Genomic DNA, 16,519 nt, shown 5'->3' on the forward strand with positions numbered 1-16,519 from the left:
CTTATCCATATACAAGAAAGCCAGAGGAAACGGCTCTACATGCTAACAATTACAGCAAGCCCCTGGCTGCTACACAGCATGATCTTAGCAGGTTTTAAGTTTCGTTTATTCATATATACCTATGTGCGTGTGTGTATGTATAAAAACCGTGCCCTCGTTCACTGCTAACACAACATCTGGGTGGACATGAACTCTTTACAGCAATTCTTACGCGTATGTTTTAAGAAGTCACTCAATGTCTGTGGATTTAATAAGTCACTTCACACCACAGAAAATATTTAATAAATCCAAAAAAGGAAAGAAGAATATAACGACAGAAGAGCTTCTGTCTCAGGTCTCTGAAACTGAGTCCCCCATAGGAAACTGGTCCCAAAGTTCTTGAGGGTTCCCAGAAGAAGCTTCGGTTTGCTAATGTCTCTCATCCTTTTAGTGTTCAAAAGGGATGTAGAACGATCCTTGCTGCTGTCAGTTTTAAACAGTCACATCTCCATCCCTCACAGGTGACAGTCTGGGGCAGGTCCAGAAACACAGGGGAGGAAGGAGTGCTGGGGAAGCCCGGTCACTTCAGGAGGCGCTCCCCCTCTGCAAGGGCAGGAGAGCGGGGTCCCAGCAGGGCTCCAGCACCTCGCTCCTGCGAACAAGCTCCCTGCGAACGCAAATCCAGTCACTCGTCAGTTCCTTAAACAGGTACAGCTCCGAGTACCAAGCCAGCTCTAAGAGGAAACAAAACCAGGCGTTGACAGAAAAGGACTAAGACGGCCATTCTGGTCCCGCTCTGCGGTCCATCATACTTCCAGGAACCGGGAGCTGCTGGACTTGGAGTGGAATGGCTCAGACCACATCCGCCGCAGGTCACCCTGGGAAAGAAGGAACTTTACTAAGTTATAGGTTTCAATAAGAGGCACCCATATCTACAAGTCCTTTCTGATTCTTCATCTCAGGCTGCTTCCGCTGAGAATCAAACGTTCAAATTTTACTCATTGAACAGTAACCCACCATTCTTTGAAGCCCTCCCTAGAAGCTCTGAGGCCCCTTGAGCAGGGAAGGGCTTTTACCAACTCCATCCAGTACAAGCTCTATCACTTACGAGTCAGATGACCGAGGCAAGTTAATTTACCTCTGTGTCTGTTTTCCTCATCTGTAAAATGGGATTTGAAAGTAGAAATCTTATAAGGAAGATAATATTCTAATTTTTTATAATTTCCTATTTCTAATCCACATATCAGTGAGATTATATGGTGTTTGTCCTTATTTCACTTAACACCCTCTAGGTTTATCTTTATTGTTGCAAATGATAAGATTTTATTCTTTTTTACTGCTTAGTAATATTCCATTATTATACAGATTTATATATATTGATATAAAACATCTTTACCCATTCATCTATTCATGGACATGTATGTTACTTCTATATCCTGGCTAGAATGAACATAATGGTGCACATATCTTTTTGAGTCAGGGTTTTCTTTTTCTTTGCATAAATACAAAGAAGTGGAATTGCTAGATCGTATGGCAGCTCTATTTTTACTTCTTTGAGAAATCTCCACTGTTTTGCATAGTGGCTGCACTAAGTTACATTCCCACCAACAGTGTACAATGCAAGGGTTTCCTTTTCTCTACATCCTCACCAGCACTCGGGTAGTTACTGGTGGTGGTACAAGGTGGTATTTCATTGTAGTTTCAATTTGCATTTCCCTGATGATGAGTGGCGCTGAGCATCTTTTTGCATGTCTGTTGGCCATCTGTGTGTCTTTTTGGGAGAAATGTGTAACCATTAATTTTCTCTGAATGTTCGGTAGCATTCATCTATGAAGTCCTCTGGTCCTAGATTTTTATTTGTTAGTTGTTCTTTTTTTTTTTTTAAACTACTGCTTCAATTTCATTGCTAGTATTTCATAGTCCGTTTAGAGTTTGTATTTCTTCCTGGTTCAGTCTTGGAAGGTTATATGTGTCTGAAAATTTATCCATTTCTTTTACAGTGTTATATTTGTAGGCATAATTGTTCATAGTATTAATGATTCTTTGTATATCTGCGGTATCAGTTGTAACTTCTCTTTCATTTACGATTTTATTTATTTGGACTCCTCTTTGCGGGGGCGTGGGCTTATACACAGAAATTTATGTCTGTGAGTTCTGGAGGTTGGAAGTCTGGGACCTAGGTGCCAGCAGTTAGGTTCTAGTGAGAAGCCACATCCTGTTCTCTTTTTTTCCTTGATGCGTTTGGCTGAAGATTTATCTATTTATCTTTTCAAAGGACAGGCTCTTAGCTTTATTGATACTTTCTACTGTTTTAGTTTCTATTGTTCATTTCCTTCTTATTGGGGTTTTGGTTGTTCTTTGTCTCGTTCCTTTAGGTGTAAAGTTTAGACTGAGATTTTTCTTGTTTCTTCAGGTAGACCTGTACAGCTATGAACTTCCCTCTTAGAACTGCTCTTGGTGCATCCCATAAATTTTGAAAAGTTGTGTTTTTATTTTCTTTTTTCTCTGTAGGTGATTTCTAGTCTCATGCCACTGTGGTCAGAAAAGATGGCTTCTATGATTTCAGTCTTCTTGTATGTACTGAGGCTTGGTTTGTGGCCTAAAGTGTGATCTATTCTGGTGAGTGTTCTATGTGCACCTGAAGAAAAATGTGTACTTTGCAGTTTTGGGATGAAATGTTCTGTAAATGTCTACTAAGTAATCTTGTCTAGTATGACATTTAAGGTCATTATTATTCATTTTCTGTCTGAATGATCAATCCGTTGATGTGAACAGGGTATTAAAATCCCCTACTAGCTCTGACTGGTGTGGCTCAGTGGGCTGGGTATTTTCCTTCAAACGGAAAGGTCACCAGTTTGATTCCCAGTCAGGGCACATGCCTGCGTTGTGGGCCAGGCTCTCGGTTTGGAGCATGCAAGAGGCAACCCACCAAGCTTTCTCTCCCTCTCGTCCCCCTCTCTAAAAATATATAAAATCTTTTAAAAAGTCCTCTACTATATTGTATTAATGTTAATTTCTCCCTTTATGTCGATTAATAATTGCTTTAGATGTTTATGTGCCCCTATGTTGGGTGCAGAGATATTTACATTTATTATATCTTCTTGGATTACTCCTTAATAATCATGTAATGTTCTTGTCTTTTTTCATGTTTTAAAATCTATTTCATCTGACATTATGTATTGCTACTCCAGCTTTTTTTCCATTTGCATGGAATATATTTTTCTAGCCCTTCACTTCCAGTCTTTTGATTTGAAGTGAGTCTCTTGTGAGCAGCATATAAAACAGGTGATGTTTGTCTTCTTCTTAGACCCGTTCAGCGACCCATGTCTTTTACTGCAGCAGTTAATCCGTTTACGTTTACTAGTCAGAATGCACTTGTTGCCATTTTGTTAGTTGTTTTTTATAGTTTGTCCCTATTCCTTTCTTCTTTTCTTGATCTCTTCCCTGTGTTTTGGCTTTTTTTTAGGTTCCTTTCTCTTCATTCTCTGTATACCCTCTGTAGGCTGTGGCCGCCATGAACCCTCCGCACACCCCTCCCTGTCTACAGCAGAGTCTCTGTCCGAGGCTGGGAGGTGTTTACGGTCAAATGTACCCGTAAGGGCCGCATCGTTACTCCCCTCTCGGGCCTTACGTGCTTGACGTCACATTTTAGCCCTTTCTGTGCTGCGTAGCTCCACGCTGCTTCTTGTGGTTCCAGTACTTTTTCTTTTAACCTCTGTAGTAGCTTCTGTCTCATTTGCTGTATTCACTGACTATCTGGCGACACTGAGGGTTTTCCCTTTCTCCTATTTGGTATTTCTGGTTTTGGCCTAACACCTCCTGTAACGCTGGTTTAAAATGGATGAAGTCATTAGTTTTCTGCGTGTCTGAGAAACTCTTTCCGCTCTCCTTCCAGTCAGAATAACCTTGCTGGGGAGATTAGTCTAGGTTGTTGGTTCCTTTCTTGTTCTTCTCTTGCTTCAAGATCGTCTCTGTAACTTTTGCCACTTTGACTGCAATATGATTTTGTGGGTTCATTTTCTTTGGAACTCTCTGCGCTTCCTGGATCTGGATGTGTTTCCTTTCCCAGGTTAGGAAAGTTTTCACCCATTAGTTCTTTAAATGAAGTTTCTGTTCCTTTTCTGCTTCTCTTTCTAGGATCCCTAATAATGCAAATATTTGAGTACTGAGTGTAATTTCAGACCATCCTTGTTTATTTAAATTCTTTTCTCTTTCTGTTGTTCTGATCTGTTGATTTCTATTACTCTGTCTTCTAGGTCACTGGTCCGTTCTGTGTTAGCTGATCTACGGCTACTTCCTTTTAGTATGTGTGTGTGTGCGCGTGCGTGTGTGTGTTACTGTAGCCTTCAGGTCTATCTGGTTCTAACTCTTTATTGATGTTCTAAGTTCCTCTATTCCACTCTCAAGTTTGGTGAAGATCTCTATGATCATTTCTTTGAATTCTTTATCAGGCAAATTACTTATTTCTGTTTCCATGTTCTCCCTCTACCCCCCCTAGTTCTTCCTCCCTGCCGCCCCACCACCAGGGATTTTTCTTATTCCTTCATTTGAGAAATATTCTTTTGTCTTTTTGTTTCGTTTGACTTTGTTTGCTTCGATGAATTACAGAAAATAGCTGTCTCCTCCACTCCTGGGCAAGGGGCCCTATGCTGCAGGGTGGTGTCGGCAGGAGCTGAGCAGGTGCTTATGGCGTCCGAGGCAGGGGGCTGCTGGGCTGGAGCAGCTCCTGATGGGCAGGCAGGTGCGTGTGAGCATGCCCTGCTGCTCCGACCTGCTTGGTTTGTTCAGGCAGAAACAGGCACGCCCTGCAGCGGCCCTGCAGGGGCCAGAGTGCAGGACAGAGCCCCTGCCCGCAGTGCGGAGGTGGGAGGGAACGCAAACAGCGGCGCTCCCCAGCCCCGCTGCGCTCTCTAGTCTCTGTACGGTCGCTACCTGGCCTCCTGTGCTGAACGCGGCCCCGTGCAGAAGCAAGCGCCGCGCAGGCTCCGTGTGTCGGGCGGCTGTGCAAAGCCACCTGGAGCCGAGCGGCCGCCGCCGCGCCTCGGGCACTCAGCCTGCCTGGCAGAGCGGCTCCCTGGAGAAAGGCCAGGTGGGTGAGCTGACACTGTGCTGTCTCTGCTTGCTCCTGTTTCAAAACTTTACTGCGGAGTATTAAAAAAGCTATTAGGTGGCAACAGGGTGCTGTTTTTAAGAGGAGCAGAAAGTCTCTGCAGCTGGGTTCTAGAGGTTTCCGTTAATTACCCCTGAGCAGGCGGTGGAGTAGCAGGTGGTGTAGTAGTCTAACTCATTAGCATTTTCTGCCCGTGGCTGCAAGAACCTGGAAGAGGCTGCTAGTATCAGGTGCATAAAACGAAAGAACAAAACCCCACTGTCAAGATCAAGAGCTCAGGGGCTTAAGGAGAACTACTTCCAGCAAGGAGAATACATATCCAAGTCCAGGATCAAAGCCAAGTTATTGCTTTCATAGGTTTATTAATTCCTTCTCTCACCTTTAAATAGGCCATCGTGAGGAGTGGCAATAAGGTAAATGGCACCAAATAGAGAAGGGCAGGCTGGGCTGCTCGGTGGATGCGAGACGCCACAGTAGCAGTGAGCAGACCTGCAAGGACAGAGAAGCATTCGTGAATAACCCCGAGGGGCCGGCCCTGAGAGGAGACTGTCTGACCTGGATGTGCACCTCGGCAGTCTCGGGATTACAGACCTAATGTGGCCCAGTCCACCCAATGGGTAGGGTATAAAATGCCCGACTCAAGCCATTAAAGGAACATGGCAACAGTACAGTTTAAAAAATAAAAAAAGCAAAAAACCCTAGAATTCCAAGGACCCGTGACTGGCCCAACTCCCACTCTGTGCTCTGGTTCCTGGCTCAAGCCTACCTCAGCCCAGAGTGTGTCTGGTCTCCTTCTGTCTACTGTCATATGCGATGTGACACTTGGGGGCCAAAGACCTGGCTTCAGGTTCAACCCCGCTACCGACAGAAGGTATGTACCCGTGGTCAGGGCATTCTCCTCTTGGAGCCGCCCCGTCGAGCTGACGTGGGTAGCACCAGCTGCCCTGGCGCCCCTCGGTTTCCGGGCTGATCCCCGGTTTCCGGGCTGATCCCCGTGCAGGAGAGTGCTCTGGGGTCAGCGAGCGCGATGCCAAGGAGGAAGGGGGAGAGGCGCTCCCTCCCCGCCCCCTTTACCGCGCTCACTGCAGCCGCACACAGGCTACCTCTGGTCCCAGCCCGCTTACAGGGGTCTCTTCCTCCCTGCCTGTGAGTGAGCTGGCCAGAGGAAAACCAGCCTCGGGGGGGTCTGAGGTGACAGAACAAATGAAGGGATGTACACGTGGCCATTCAGTAACTCAAGCTGACCACTTTTAATTGAGCATATAGACTGACCCACGATTATTATGTGGTGGGTGGTCTTGACTCTGAGGCCAAACCACACTCTGACTACAGCGTCCTTCAGACCCAGAGCCCCGGGCAGCCAGACACAGCATCTCCCATCTCACGTGCTTGTGAGGTGTCCTCCTTTGTGGCTGTCTGTTGCCAGCAGCCCGCTACTGCTCTCCTTCCGCCCAGCGCCTGCTGCTAGAAGCCCTGATTCCGTTCCAGGGGGTGGAGGGCAGCCAGACGGGGGAGCCAAACGCAGTTTCTGGTTCTCTCTTACCCACAAAATATCCGATGAGGGTGCAGTGGAAGTAGGAGACCTTCTGCATGCGTCCAGAGATGTTGGCGGGTCCAGAGGCACCACAGGAGTCACCATTGGCTTGTTTTTTGTAGTTGTCGTAACGAAGGACAAAGCACAACAGGAGTCCGGGCATCACAATGTCGCCGATGCCCAACATAGAGAAGTGGCTGCCGGTGGAGCTGGAACGCAGTGTCACAGGTCAGGCACGCCACCCCCTGCAACCCCGTCCTCCTCCTCCTGTGCAAGGTCTGCCAGCTCTCTGAGGCCTCCGAGGACTTACCTGAACGGTAGATGGAAATCTCTGCTGGCTGAACACTAGTTTTTAAGAGTTTAGAGATGAAAGGCCACAGAGTACTAGCAACAGAGGCCTTCAGCCCGGCCGCTCTGTGCTTCAGGGCAGCACTCGCAGACAAGTGCCTGTGGTCTGCTTACGCGCTGCCGTCTCTGGAAACGGCAAGCAATTCGCTATTTGCCACACATTCACTGCTGAGACTTCAAAGGAGCACTAATCACTAGCAGACACAAGAGATTAAAGCAGCATCTTTTCCAAGATTATGTTACCAGGAACTGTATAATTTGAGCATTAGGACGTATTTTTACAAATGTCTTAGATGTAAAAAGCTCCAGAGTCTCCTGTTAATTCTCTCCAGCCAACTTTAAAATATGTCAACAGTGGTAACACATAGTTGTTTGCTAACACTAATCAATAATAAAAAGCAGCACCTGTATCACTTAGTGATTAAAACTTCGCAAGTCAAGTCAATATTCTCTCATTTATAAGACAGAGATGCTGACTGACTCTCAGCCCTGTCCAGTGTAGGATTAAAGTGCTGGTGACACAGACAGATTAATCACGGAACAGGAAGGCAGTGTGTCATGAGGCCCGATACGTCAGTCCTACCTTGGGAAAACCAGTTTTCCAGGCAGAGACAGACGAGGAACATCTCGCCCCACGTTGGGCCCCAAGTGGAGCTTCCGGGAAAGAACATCAAGAGGATTGTCAGCTGGCTGGGTGGCCACCTTCACCATGACGTTGCTATTGAAGATGTAGGCGGAGAAAAATACCTGTCGAGTGGAGGAGAGTCAACCTTTAACAGAAGGAGCTGGAAGCAACGTGATTTTGGCATTGGCCTTCTTTGTTCTTAAGAGCAGAGTCTCAGAACACTGCGTTATCAAGCTTTTTGCTGCCAGGGCAGAGAACGCTGCCTGCCTGCTCCCTTTTTCGCCCTGCCACACACACACCCACTGTAACATATCTTAAGAAACAAAGCCTCAACTAACTGCTTACCTTTTAACACATGCAGTTCAGGACTGGAGGAGGGGAGTGGTCTCAGATGGGAGGCACTCCAGCTAGCCAGACTTTAGATACTTAAGACTCCGATTAAATACAAAGGAGAGCAGTGGCTTCAGGGAAGCAGACACTTACCCAAAAGACATCGTAGATTAGGAGCCCTGAGAGAAGCAGGCAGGAGACCTTGAGGCTGGGCAGGCGGACAAAGGCGATCATGGCGACACAGAGACCCATAGCCAGGGCTGGGGAGGAGACAGCAGTCAGTGTGCGGTTCAGGAGCATCCCCTTTGCATGAACCAGTCAGCTTATAAACCTAACAAAGTTGTTAGGTCCCCTCAAAAATCAGGCAGTCCTAAGCTCCAGTCTAAGACTTTACACGTACAAAGTACCCACTTTAGCCCATTCTGACTTATTGGGATTTGGGGAAATCACTTTTTCTCACTCTATAGACAGCGCTCAACTGTGTAAGACCAGGAAATTCTCTCTCCCGATAAAGTTCCAGGCAGGCTCAGCATGGACCTCCTGGGCTCAGTTTCCTGCCACCCCCCCCATTATTGCAAATGCATCATCTTTGTTCTTACTTTCAAGTTAACTCACCCTGTATCACACCCCCTTTTTAGTTAGGGACACTGGTCCAGAAATTCATTCCTCTCTATCCTTGCCTTATCTTTCTTGTACTTCTCAAAACCTGAGACAAGATGTATCCTTTTAAAATTTTTTCTCACAACTGGACTTCCAGCCAAGATGGAGGCCTAGACAGACATGCTGTGTCCCCCTCCACAACTAAGAAGGAATACAACTACCGCAAAACTGGAGACTACTAGAAGTTTCAGAAAATCCAGCTGCATGGAAGTCCAACAAACGAAGATATAAAGAAGAAATGCTCATACAGACAGGTAGCCAGGGCAGAGAGGAAGCAGTGTGGTGGTGGTAGTGGTGTCAGCGACAGCGACAGGCCAGTGGAAAGCACAGAAACACATTTAAAAAACTAGTGAGGGACACCTGGGGAGACTCCCAGCACCAGATCGGACCGAGTAGCTCATGGTTCCAGCGCCAGGGATAATAAAGCCTCATTGCCTCTGACTGTGAAAACCAGTGGGGGTTGGGGCGGAAGAAGAAAAAAAATGAGAGGCTTAGGAACCTCTGGGACAACTTTAAACATACCAACATCCAAATCATAGGGGTGGCAGAAGGAGAAGAGGAAGAGCAAGAAATTGAAAACTTATGTGAAAAAATAATGAAGGAAAACTTCCCAAATTTGGCGAAGGAAATAGACATAAAAGTCCAGGAAGCACAGGGTTCCAACAAGCTAGACCCAAAGAGGACCACACCAAGACACATCATAATTAAAATGCCAAAGGTTAAAGATAAAGAGAATCTTAAAAGCAACAAGAGAAGAGTTGCCTACAAAGGGTGCCTATAAGACTGTCAGCTGATTTCTCAAAAGAAACTTTGCAGGCAAGAATGGACTGGCAAGAAGTATTCAAGGTGATGAAAAGCAAGGTGACCTACAACCAAGATGACTCTATTAAGTGAAGCTATTGTTTAGAATGGAAGGGCAGATGAAGTGCTTCCCAGACAAGGTAAAGCTAAAGGAGTTCATCATCACCAAGCCCTTATTTTATGAAATGTTAAAGGGATTTAAGAAAAAGATCAAAACTATGAACAAAAAGGTCAAAGCTATGAACATTAAAATGCTAACAAACTCACAACCATCAACAACAGAATCTAAAAAACAAAAACTAAGCAAACAACCAGAAGAGGAACAGAATCATAGGTATGGGGATCATTTGGAGGCTTATCAGCTGGGAGGGGGAAAGGGGAGAAATGGGGAAATGGTGCAGGGATTAAGAAGCATAATTGGTTGGTACAAAATAGGGGGAAGTTAAGAATAACATAGGAAAGGGTGAAGCCAAAGAACTTATATGCACGACCCATGGACATGAACTAAGAGGGGTGGGACTGCTGGAGGGAAGGGAGGTACTAGGCAGAGGGGAGCACAGGGAAAAGAAATTGGGACAACTGTAACAGCATAATCAATAAAATATACTTTAAAAAGGAAAAATATCTTAGAAAAATAAAAATATTAAAGATGTAAAAATAATAAAAAACTCAATGATACCTAACATCATCTTTGGATACTTAATATTCATGGTAACCGGAAGTAGTATGACTAACAGAGAGCAGAGGAAGGGACAACAGAGAAATTTATCTATAAACTATATTAAAATTAGATTTTTAACATTTTTATGAAAAAAATTTTTGGGGGGTAGGGGGCAGACAGGAAGAGAAACACATGTGTGAGAGAAACATTGACAGGCTGCCTCTCACACGCCCCAACCAGGCACCCGGCCCGCAACCCAGGCGTGTGCCCTGACGGGGAATCAAACCGGGGACCTTTTGGTTCACAGGCTGGCACTCAGTCCACTGAGCCACAGCAGCCAGGAGAGAATTTGAACTTTTCACATATTAGTTACTCACCATCCATGAGAAGCCAATGGCCAGTGAGAACCCAGATGAGAACGAGCATGACAGACAGAGAAAATGATAGTAGCTCAGCAGCAGTGAAACGCCCACAGCAACCAAAGGAAATCCTGGAAAACACATGACATTTATTGGATTAATGGGCAATAAATTTTATTCACTAGCCAAACTCTTTTGGTTTGTCATGATTTGAGTTCATTAAGGCCAGATTAGGGCAGTAGGCAATCATCTAGATACCCAGATATAAAAAAATACCCAAACCTCTTTGGAAGAAACTACAGAGAGCTCAGATAATTGCATTTCTGAACCCATTTGATAATGTACTTTTTATCCCAAATTAGCAACATGGGTGTTTGGAAGTTTAAAGTGATAATATCAATCTTTGGAGATTCTAAGCATAGGGGAAATTCTATTCTTATGAGGAAAACACTGAGGAAAATTTATAACTCAATTCATTTAGCAAAGAATAAATACTTATAAGGTGGTAAATCCATCTGGTTATCACTAATTCCTGGGAAAATCAGCTGCCCCAAGTGACTGTAGTTTCCTAAATGCACACAGCATCTCCATTAACACGGAGCACCGGCTTTAGGAGCTCAGGTGTGAACAGCGGGGTTACGCTAAGAGGTTAGTTTATATTCTAGGTCACCAAGGGTGGGAGGCAAACAATGTCTGAACCAACCACTACTTCCATCCTATTAACTCACTAGTAAAAGAATGAAAGCCTTGCATTAGAAGGAAACTTCTCATCTTTCAATAATCTAAGTAGGAAGCATAATACAATGACTCTGACTTCCTAAGATTGGTTTATATTTCCTCTGCTATGAAAAGATACAAAAGGAAGTACTACCTTCCAGTTTTAAAAATCAAACATCTCACTTCCCAGTCTTCTAGCATCTGTGAGCTCCAAACAAGAAATTTAGCCTCCTAATATGCTAACAAGCATGGGGAAAAAAATACAAGTTTATAATTTAGAGGAAATTCCCAACTCCTTACTTGTTCTGAGGTGAACAGGGTCTTGTTAAATACTGGCACATTGGGAGAAGAAGAAAAGCAAAAGCTATTGTTGCAAGAACTGCAGAGAGAAAATGTATGGTTAACTTTTGTTGTGGCTTGTTTTTTAACATTAAAAAAAATGGCATGACTTACAGAAACAATCATTTCCTAGAACAGACAAATGGATACAATCAAATTAGCTAGAGAAGAAAAATATCCTCCTTTAGCACTGCATAGGTAACCTTAAAAAAACAAAACAACTCTCATTTGAGGTAGGGGGAAGCACAGGTACTTTTCCTCATTCTCTTCTATCTCAACAAGAAAAGATAAAGAGCAGGCCAGGGGATTATCTGCCAACAAGTCTAGCACTTTGTTCCTGTGTTACACATTTCCATCACTGCTCAGCTTAAGAACTGATCAGAGAGCTGATAGTCGAATTACGCTGATTAGCTATCAATGTTCCTATCTGTGGAGACAGCAGTAGGGGTTGCCAATGACCACTCTGCCAAACTAGACTGTCTGGTAACCTACCAGAGAAGGAGCTACAGCCAAAGGGATCCTGCTTTGTTGTTATAAAGCTCATGAGTTTTCAAACCCCCGGCCTTTTGTTCAGATTATGTTGGTATGTGTATCCAGTGGTTCACAGAGGGGTAATGGGAGGAAAAGCCAGACTTGTGAAGAAAAACTTGATAGATGGCATGATGTATAAATCTTAATTTTTGAATGATGATAAAAAGCGGTGAACAGCCCTGGCTGGTGTGGCTCAGTGGATTGAGCACTAGCCTGTGGACCGAAAGGTCGCTGGTTCGATTCCCAGTCAGTGCACATGCCTGGGTTGAGGGCCAGGTCCCCGGAGAGGTGGGGGGGTGGGTGGGGGGGTGAGAGAGGCAACCGATCAGTTTTTCTCCCTCCTTTCCCCTAGCTCTAAAAATAAATAAATAACACCTTTAAAAATATAGAAAAGGTGAACGCGTTTCCTTTTGGCTTAATGTTAAGAATATAAAGGAAAATTCATTTACCTGCTGTACATATTGTAAAAACTACTTGAACTGAATCAAAGAAGAAGAACATTACTAGGAGAGAGACAGATGCTCCGATTGGAAGGAACAGGGCCTGGGTAGAGTCAATAGTTTGGATACCTGAAAAAGAGAAACAGGGACATATTAACCACTTATGTAACGAGCACCACGACACATACTTTAATACATTAACTCATTAGAATGCAGACGGTTCTAGGGATTAGTATATAAGATATAGATTATCTAGGCCCCCTAAATCTTTCTCCCCCAATGAGATTGTGAACTCCTTGCTCCCCTTATAAAGTCTTCAATATAGTAGCTGCTAAAACAATAGTTGTTGAATTGAGGTGCTAACCATCTGGTAACAGGGTGCCAAAACACAAAATCAAGAACATTTAAAGGTAGGAGAAACTCAGGTTCATCTGTTTGCGTACACTTGTGGTCCTGTGTACAGGCTTGGTAACAGAGGTAGTTTAAACCCACTGACTAAGGTTATTTCTCATCATCTGTGGATTTACTGTACTCATGTTCACTCTTCCCCCCTGTTGCTAATAGCTGAGGACTAACTTTGAGGGTGGGAGAAGGGAGAGAACAAAACGTCTATAAACAACAAATCAGAAAAACTACGGGAACATCTTAAGGAGCAAGCAGGATTTAGCACAGTGGTCTTCCATTCTTGGCTGCTCATCAGAATCATCTGGGGAGCTTAAAAAAAAAATTACAATGCCCAGGCTCAACCCCAGATTAATTAAAATGAAATCTCTGGGGATTAGTAGACCCAGCTAAAAACTCCCCACAAAATTTTATTTTGCACTCAGTGCTGAGAAACATTAACAGAATATTTGGTAGAAAAGGTAAACATGATAACCACCGAATGAACAGATCACTAATTTTATCTCGTGCAACATCCGCTTCCAGTGAACCCTGCTGAGACATCAGTGAGTGCATGAGAAGAACTAAAGAAATTCTCATTAGCTGTGTGGTTTTTCTGCTAATACCATACTGTTTTGATTTTTGTAGCTTTGGAGAATAATTTGAAGGCAGGAAGTATATGTGATACTTCTGATTTTGTCCCCCGCACCCTCAGGATTGCTTTGGCTATTTGGGGTCTTTTGACACACAGACCAATGGAACTGAGTGGAGAGCCCAGAAATAGCCCACACATGTATGGGCAACTAATTTTTGACAAAGGAGCCAAAAATACACAATGGAGAAAGGAAAGCTTCTTTAATACATGGTGTTGGGAAAACTGGAAAGTCACACGCAAGGCAGAGAAACAACACTGCTGACACCATAACACAAACATTAACTCAAAATGAATTACATACTTGAATGTAAGACCCCAAAAATAAAACATAAAGAAGAAAACACAGACACTAAACTTATGGACCTTGGTCTCAGAGAGGTTTTGTCAACTTGACCCCAAAGGCAAGGGAAATAAAAGCAAAAACAAATGAATGGGACTAAATCAAACCAAAAGGCTCATGCACAGCAGACAAAACCATCAACAGAAAGGCAACCAACAGAATCGGAGAAGATATTTGCAAACGATACCTATGGTGAGGAGTTAGTATCCAAAATATGTAAAGAACTCACACAACCCAGTAACAAAAAGCATTAAAAACCAAACTCAGATTAAAAAATGGGCAGACACTTTTTATGTGGAGGACAAAGGCGGCCAACAGATGCACAAAGATGCTCAACTTCACTAGTTATAAGGAAAATGCAAATCAAAATCACAATGAGATAGCACCTCGCACCTGTTAGAATGGCCATCATCAATGAGATCAGAGATAATAAATGTTAGAGAGGCTGTGGAGAAAAAGGAGCCCCCCCACACCGCTGCTGGGAATGTAACCTGGGGCAGCCACTATAGAAAACTGTATGGGGGCTCCTCAAAGAGTGAAGACTAGAGCTACTGAGGGCCCAGCAATGCCTCTTCTGGGTATCTACCTGAAACATTTGAAAACATTTATATGTCAAGACACATGTACCCCTATGTTCACTGTAGCAGTATGTACAATAGCCAAGACATGGAACACTGGACAAAGAAGCCGTGGCACTAACATACAGCCGTAAGAAAGGATTAAATACTGCCACTTGTGACAACATGGATAGAGCCTGAGAGTATCATGCTGAGCGAAATAAGTCAGGAGAATGAGAACCATACTTTACTAATATGTGGGCTATAAAACAGAAAGCAACAACGGAACAAACGAGAACAACAAACCGCTAGACACAGACAACAGGACGGTGGTTCCCAGAGGGGAAGAGGGTGAGGAGAGGGGGAAGAGGGTAAAGGGGTCAAGTACTCGGTGATGGAAGGAGACCTCACTGCGTGATAAGCACAACTGCAACACACAGATGATGTATTATAGAATTGTACCACCAAAGCTTATCATTAATTAATGTTACCCTAATAAGTTTATTTTTATTGTAAAGAAATATCAGTAGTAAAAGCCTCTCTTTATTAAATAAAGGCTCTGAATAAAATATGCCACCAAGATGAACATAACTAGACACAAAAGGTTGTGCAATCATCAACCAATATTTAAAAATTGCTCTTCAGTAGCCCTGGCTGGTGTGGTTCAGTGGATTGAGTGCCAGCCTATGAACTCTTAAAGGGTCCCAGGTTTGATTCCCAGGCAGGGCACATGCCTGGGTTGGGGGCCAGGTCCCCAGTTGGGGGCACGTGAGAGGCAGCCACACATTGATGTTTCTCTCCCTCTCTTTCTCCCTCGCTTCCCCGTCTCTAAAAATAAATAAAATTTAAAAGTATATAAAAAAATTAAAATTGCTCTTCAGTATTTAAATTTACCTGTCCCCAAGAAAGCTATTTAGAAATTTTGGTGAAATAAAATATTTAAATATTTTTACAGAACAAAATTGCTTCTTATCGGCTTGGTAGATGAGTCAATTCAGGAATATGGCAATTCCATTTAGGAAGAGTACTCTATACGTCAAGACAAACAAGTGATCTGAAGACGAGGTCTATCCTGAACCCCAGTGAAACCCATTCAGCGTGGCCCATGAATCATGGCAGGGGGCAGGTATCTTAAAATGCCTTACTGACATTTATAAGACAAAACCATGAAGTTTCTAAACTTCAATGTTTTTAAAAAGATTTTATTCATTTTTTTAGAGGGGAGGGGAGGGAGTTAAGAGTGGGAGAGAAACATCGATGTGGCCATGGGCTTATATGTGTGTATGTACCCCCCAACCAGGGACCCCACCTGAGGCATGTGCCCGCCCTGACCAGGAATTGAACCTGTGACCTTTCACTTTGCAAAATGATGCCCAACCAACTGAGCTACACTGATCAGGGTTCAGTTAGGGTTTTTTTGAGTGTTCTAGAATAGTTCAAAGAAGAACTAGAGGAAACTACAGAATTTCAAATGCCTTTCACAACTGAAAATAATGAATTCTCAAATAAATGATTTTTATTATACGGTAAGAAATGAAGCTTTAAAAAAAACTACATCTTAAAATACACTTCCTTTTCTGTAAAACGAAGCATTATATAGTCTACAGATTAATTACATGACTTTAAAATATTAACAGAAAAATTAAATGGCCGGCTACAACAAAGACTGTTTAGTAAGTCAGGCACGAGAAGTATTTTATAAGTCCAATGTTAGAAGTTCATTCTGTAATTAAAATGCAAAATGGAATACAAAGGGCCTTTCTAGAATATTAGGCAGAACGCACAGACTTCTGTTTTTCTGAAAGCACAGGTTTTAAACCGGGGACATCAGACACTGTTCCCACTGGCTCTACAGAATGATGCCGAAGAGAGCTGACCCAGCGGCAGTCCACAGAGAGGATGGGCTCCTTTAGCTGCTCACAGGGTGCGACCTAAGACAGCGCACACAACTTCAGCACCGCACTTCCTAAAGGTCTGGAGAAAATGGTCCTGAGGGAGAGGAGCTATTGATGAGATATTTTAGCCAAAATTCAGTGACTTCAAAACAAAACAGAGCAAAGCAAACAGAGCGGCCATAACTGGAAAGACTTCAGTGCAGCTGCATGATCTTTAAAGCCAAAACCAACATAAGAAACAGGCACGATGACAGAAT

The 16,519-nt window shown here is 43.7% G+C and overlaps 1 protein-coding gene across 1 annotated transcript in view; it reads right to left on the bottom strand.

The window, feature by feature from the left end:
- Nucleotides 1–246: 246 nt before the first annotated feature.
- The window catches only part of SPPL3 (signal peptide peptidase like 3), a 66,670-nt gene continuing 50,397 nt past the window's right edge, over nt 247–16,519 (bottom strand). The window contains exons 4-11 of the mRNA XM_090291613.1: nt 12,444–12,563; nt 11,425–11,503; nt 10,426–10,538; nt 8,080–8,186; nt 7,555–7,718; nt 6,633–6,832; nt 5,469–5,578; nt 247–857 (exon numbers count right to left, since the gene is read on the bottom strand). Of these exons, the coding sequence (XP_090147739.1) occupies nt 786–857; nt 5,469–5,578; nt 6,633–6,832; nt 7,555–7,718; nt 8,080–8,186; nt 10,426–10,538; nt 11,425–11,503; nt 12,444–12,563 (965 nt within the window). The 3' untranslated portion in view covers nt 247–785. The remainder of the gene's footprint in view (nt 858–5,468; nt 5,579–6,632; nt 6,833–7,554; nt 7,719–8,079; nt 8,187–10,425; nt 10,539–11,424; nt 11,504–12,443; nt 12,564–16,519) is intronic.

The sequence above is a fragment of the Furipterus horrens genome, unplaced genomic scaffold (genome assembly GCF_987537825.1).
Source record: "Furipterus horrens unplaced genomic scaffold, mFurHor1.1.pri manual_scaffold_11, whole genome shotgun sequence".
Lineage (NCBI taxonomy): Eukaryota > Metazoa > Chordata > Mammalia > Chiroptera > Furipteridae > Furipterus > Furipterus horrens.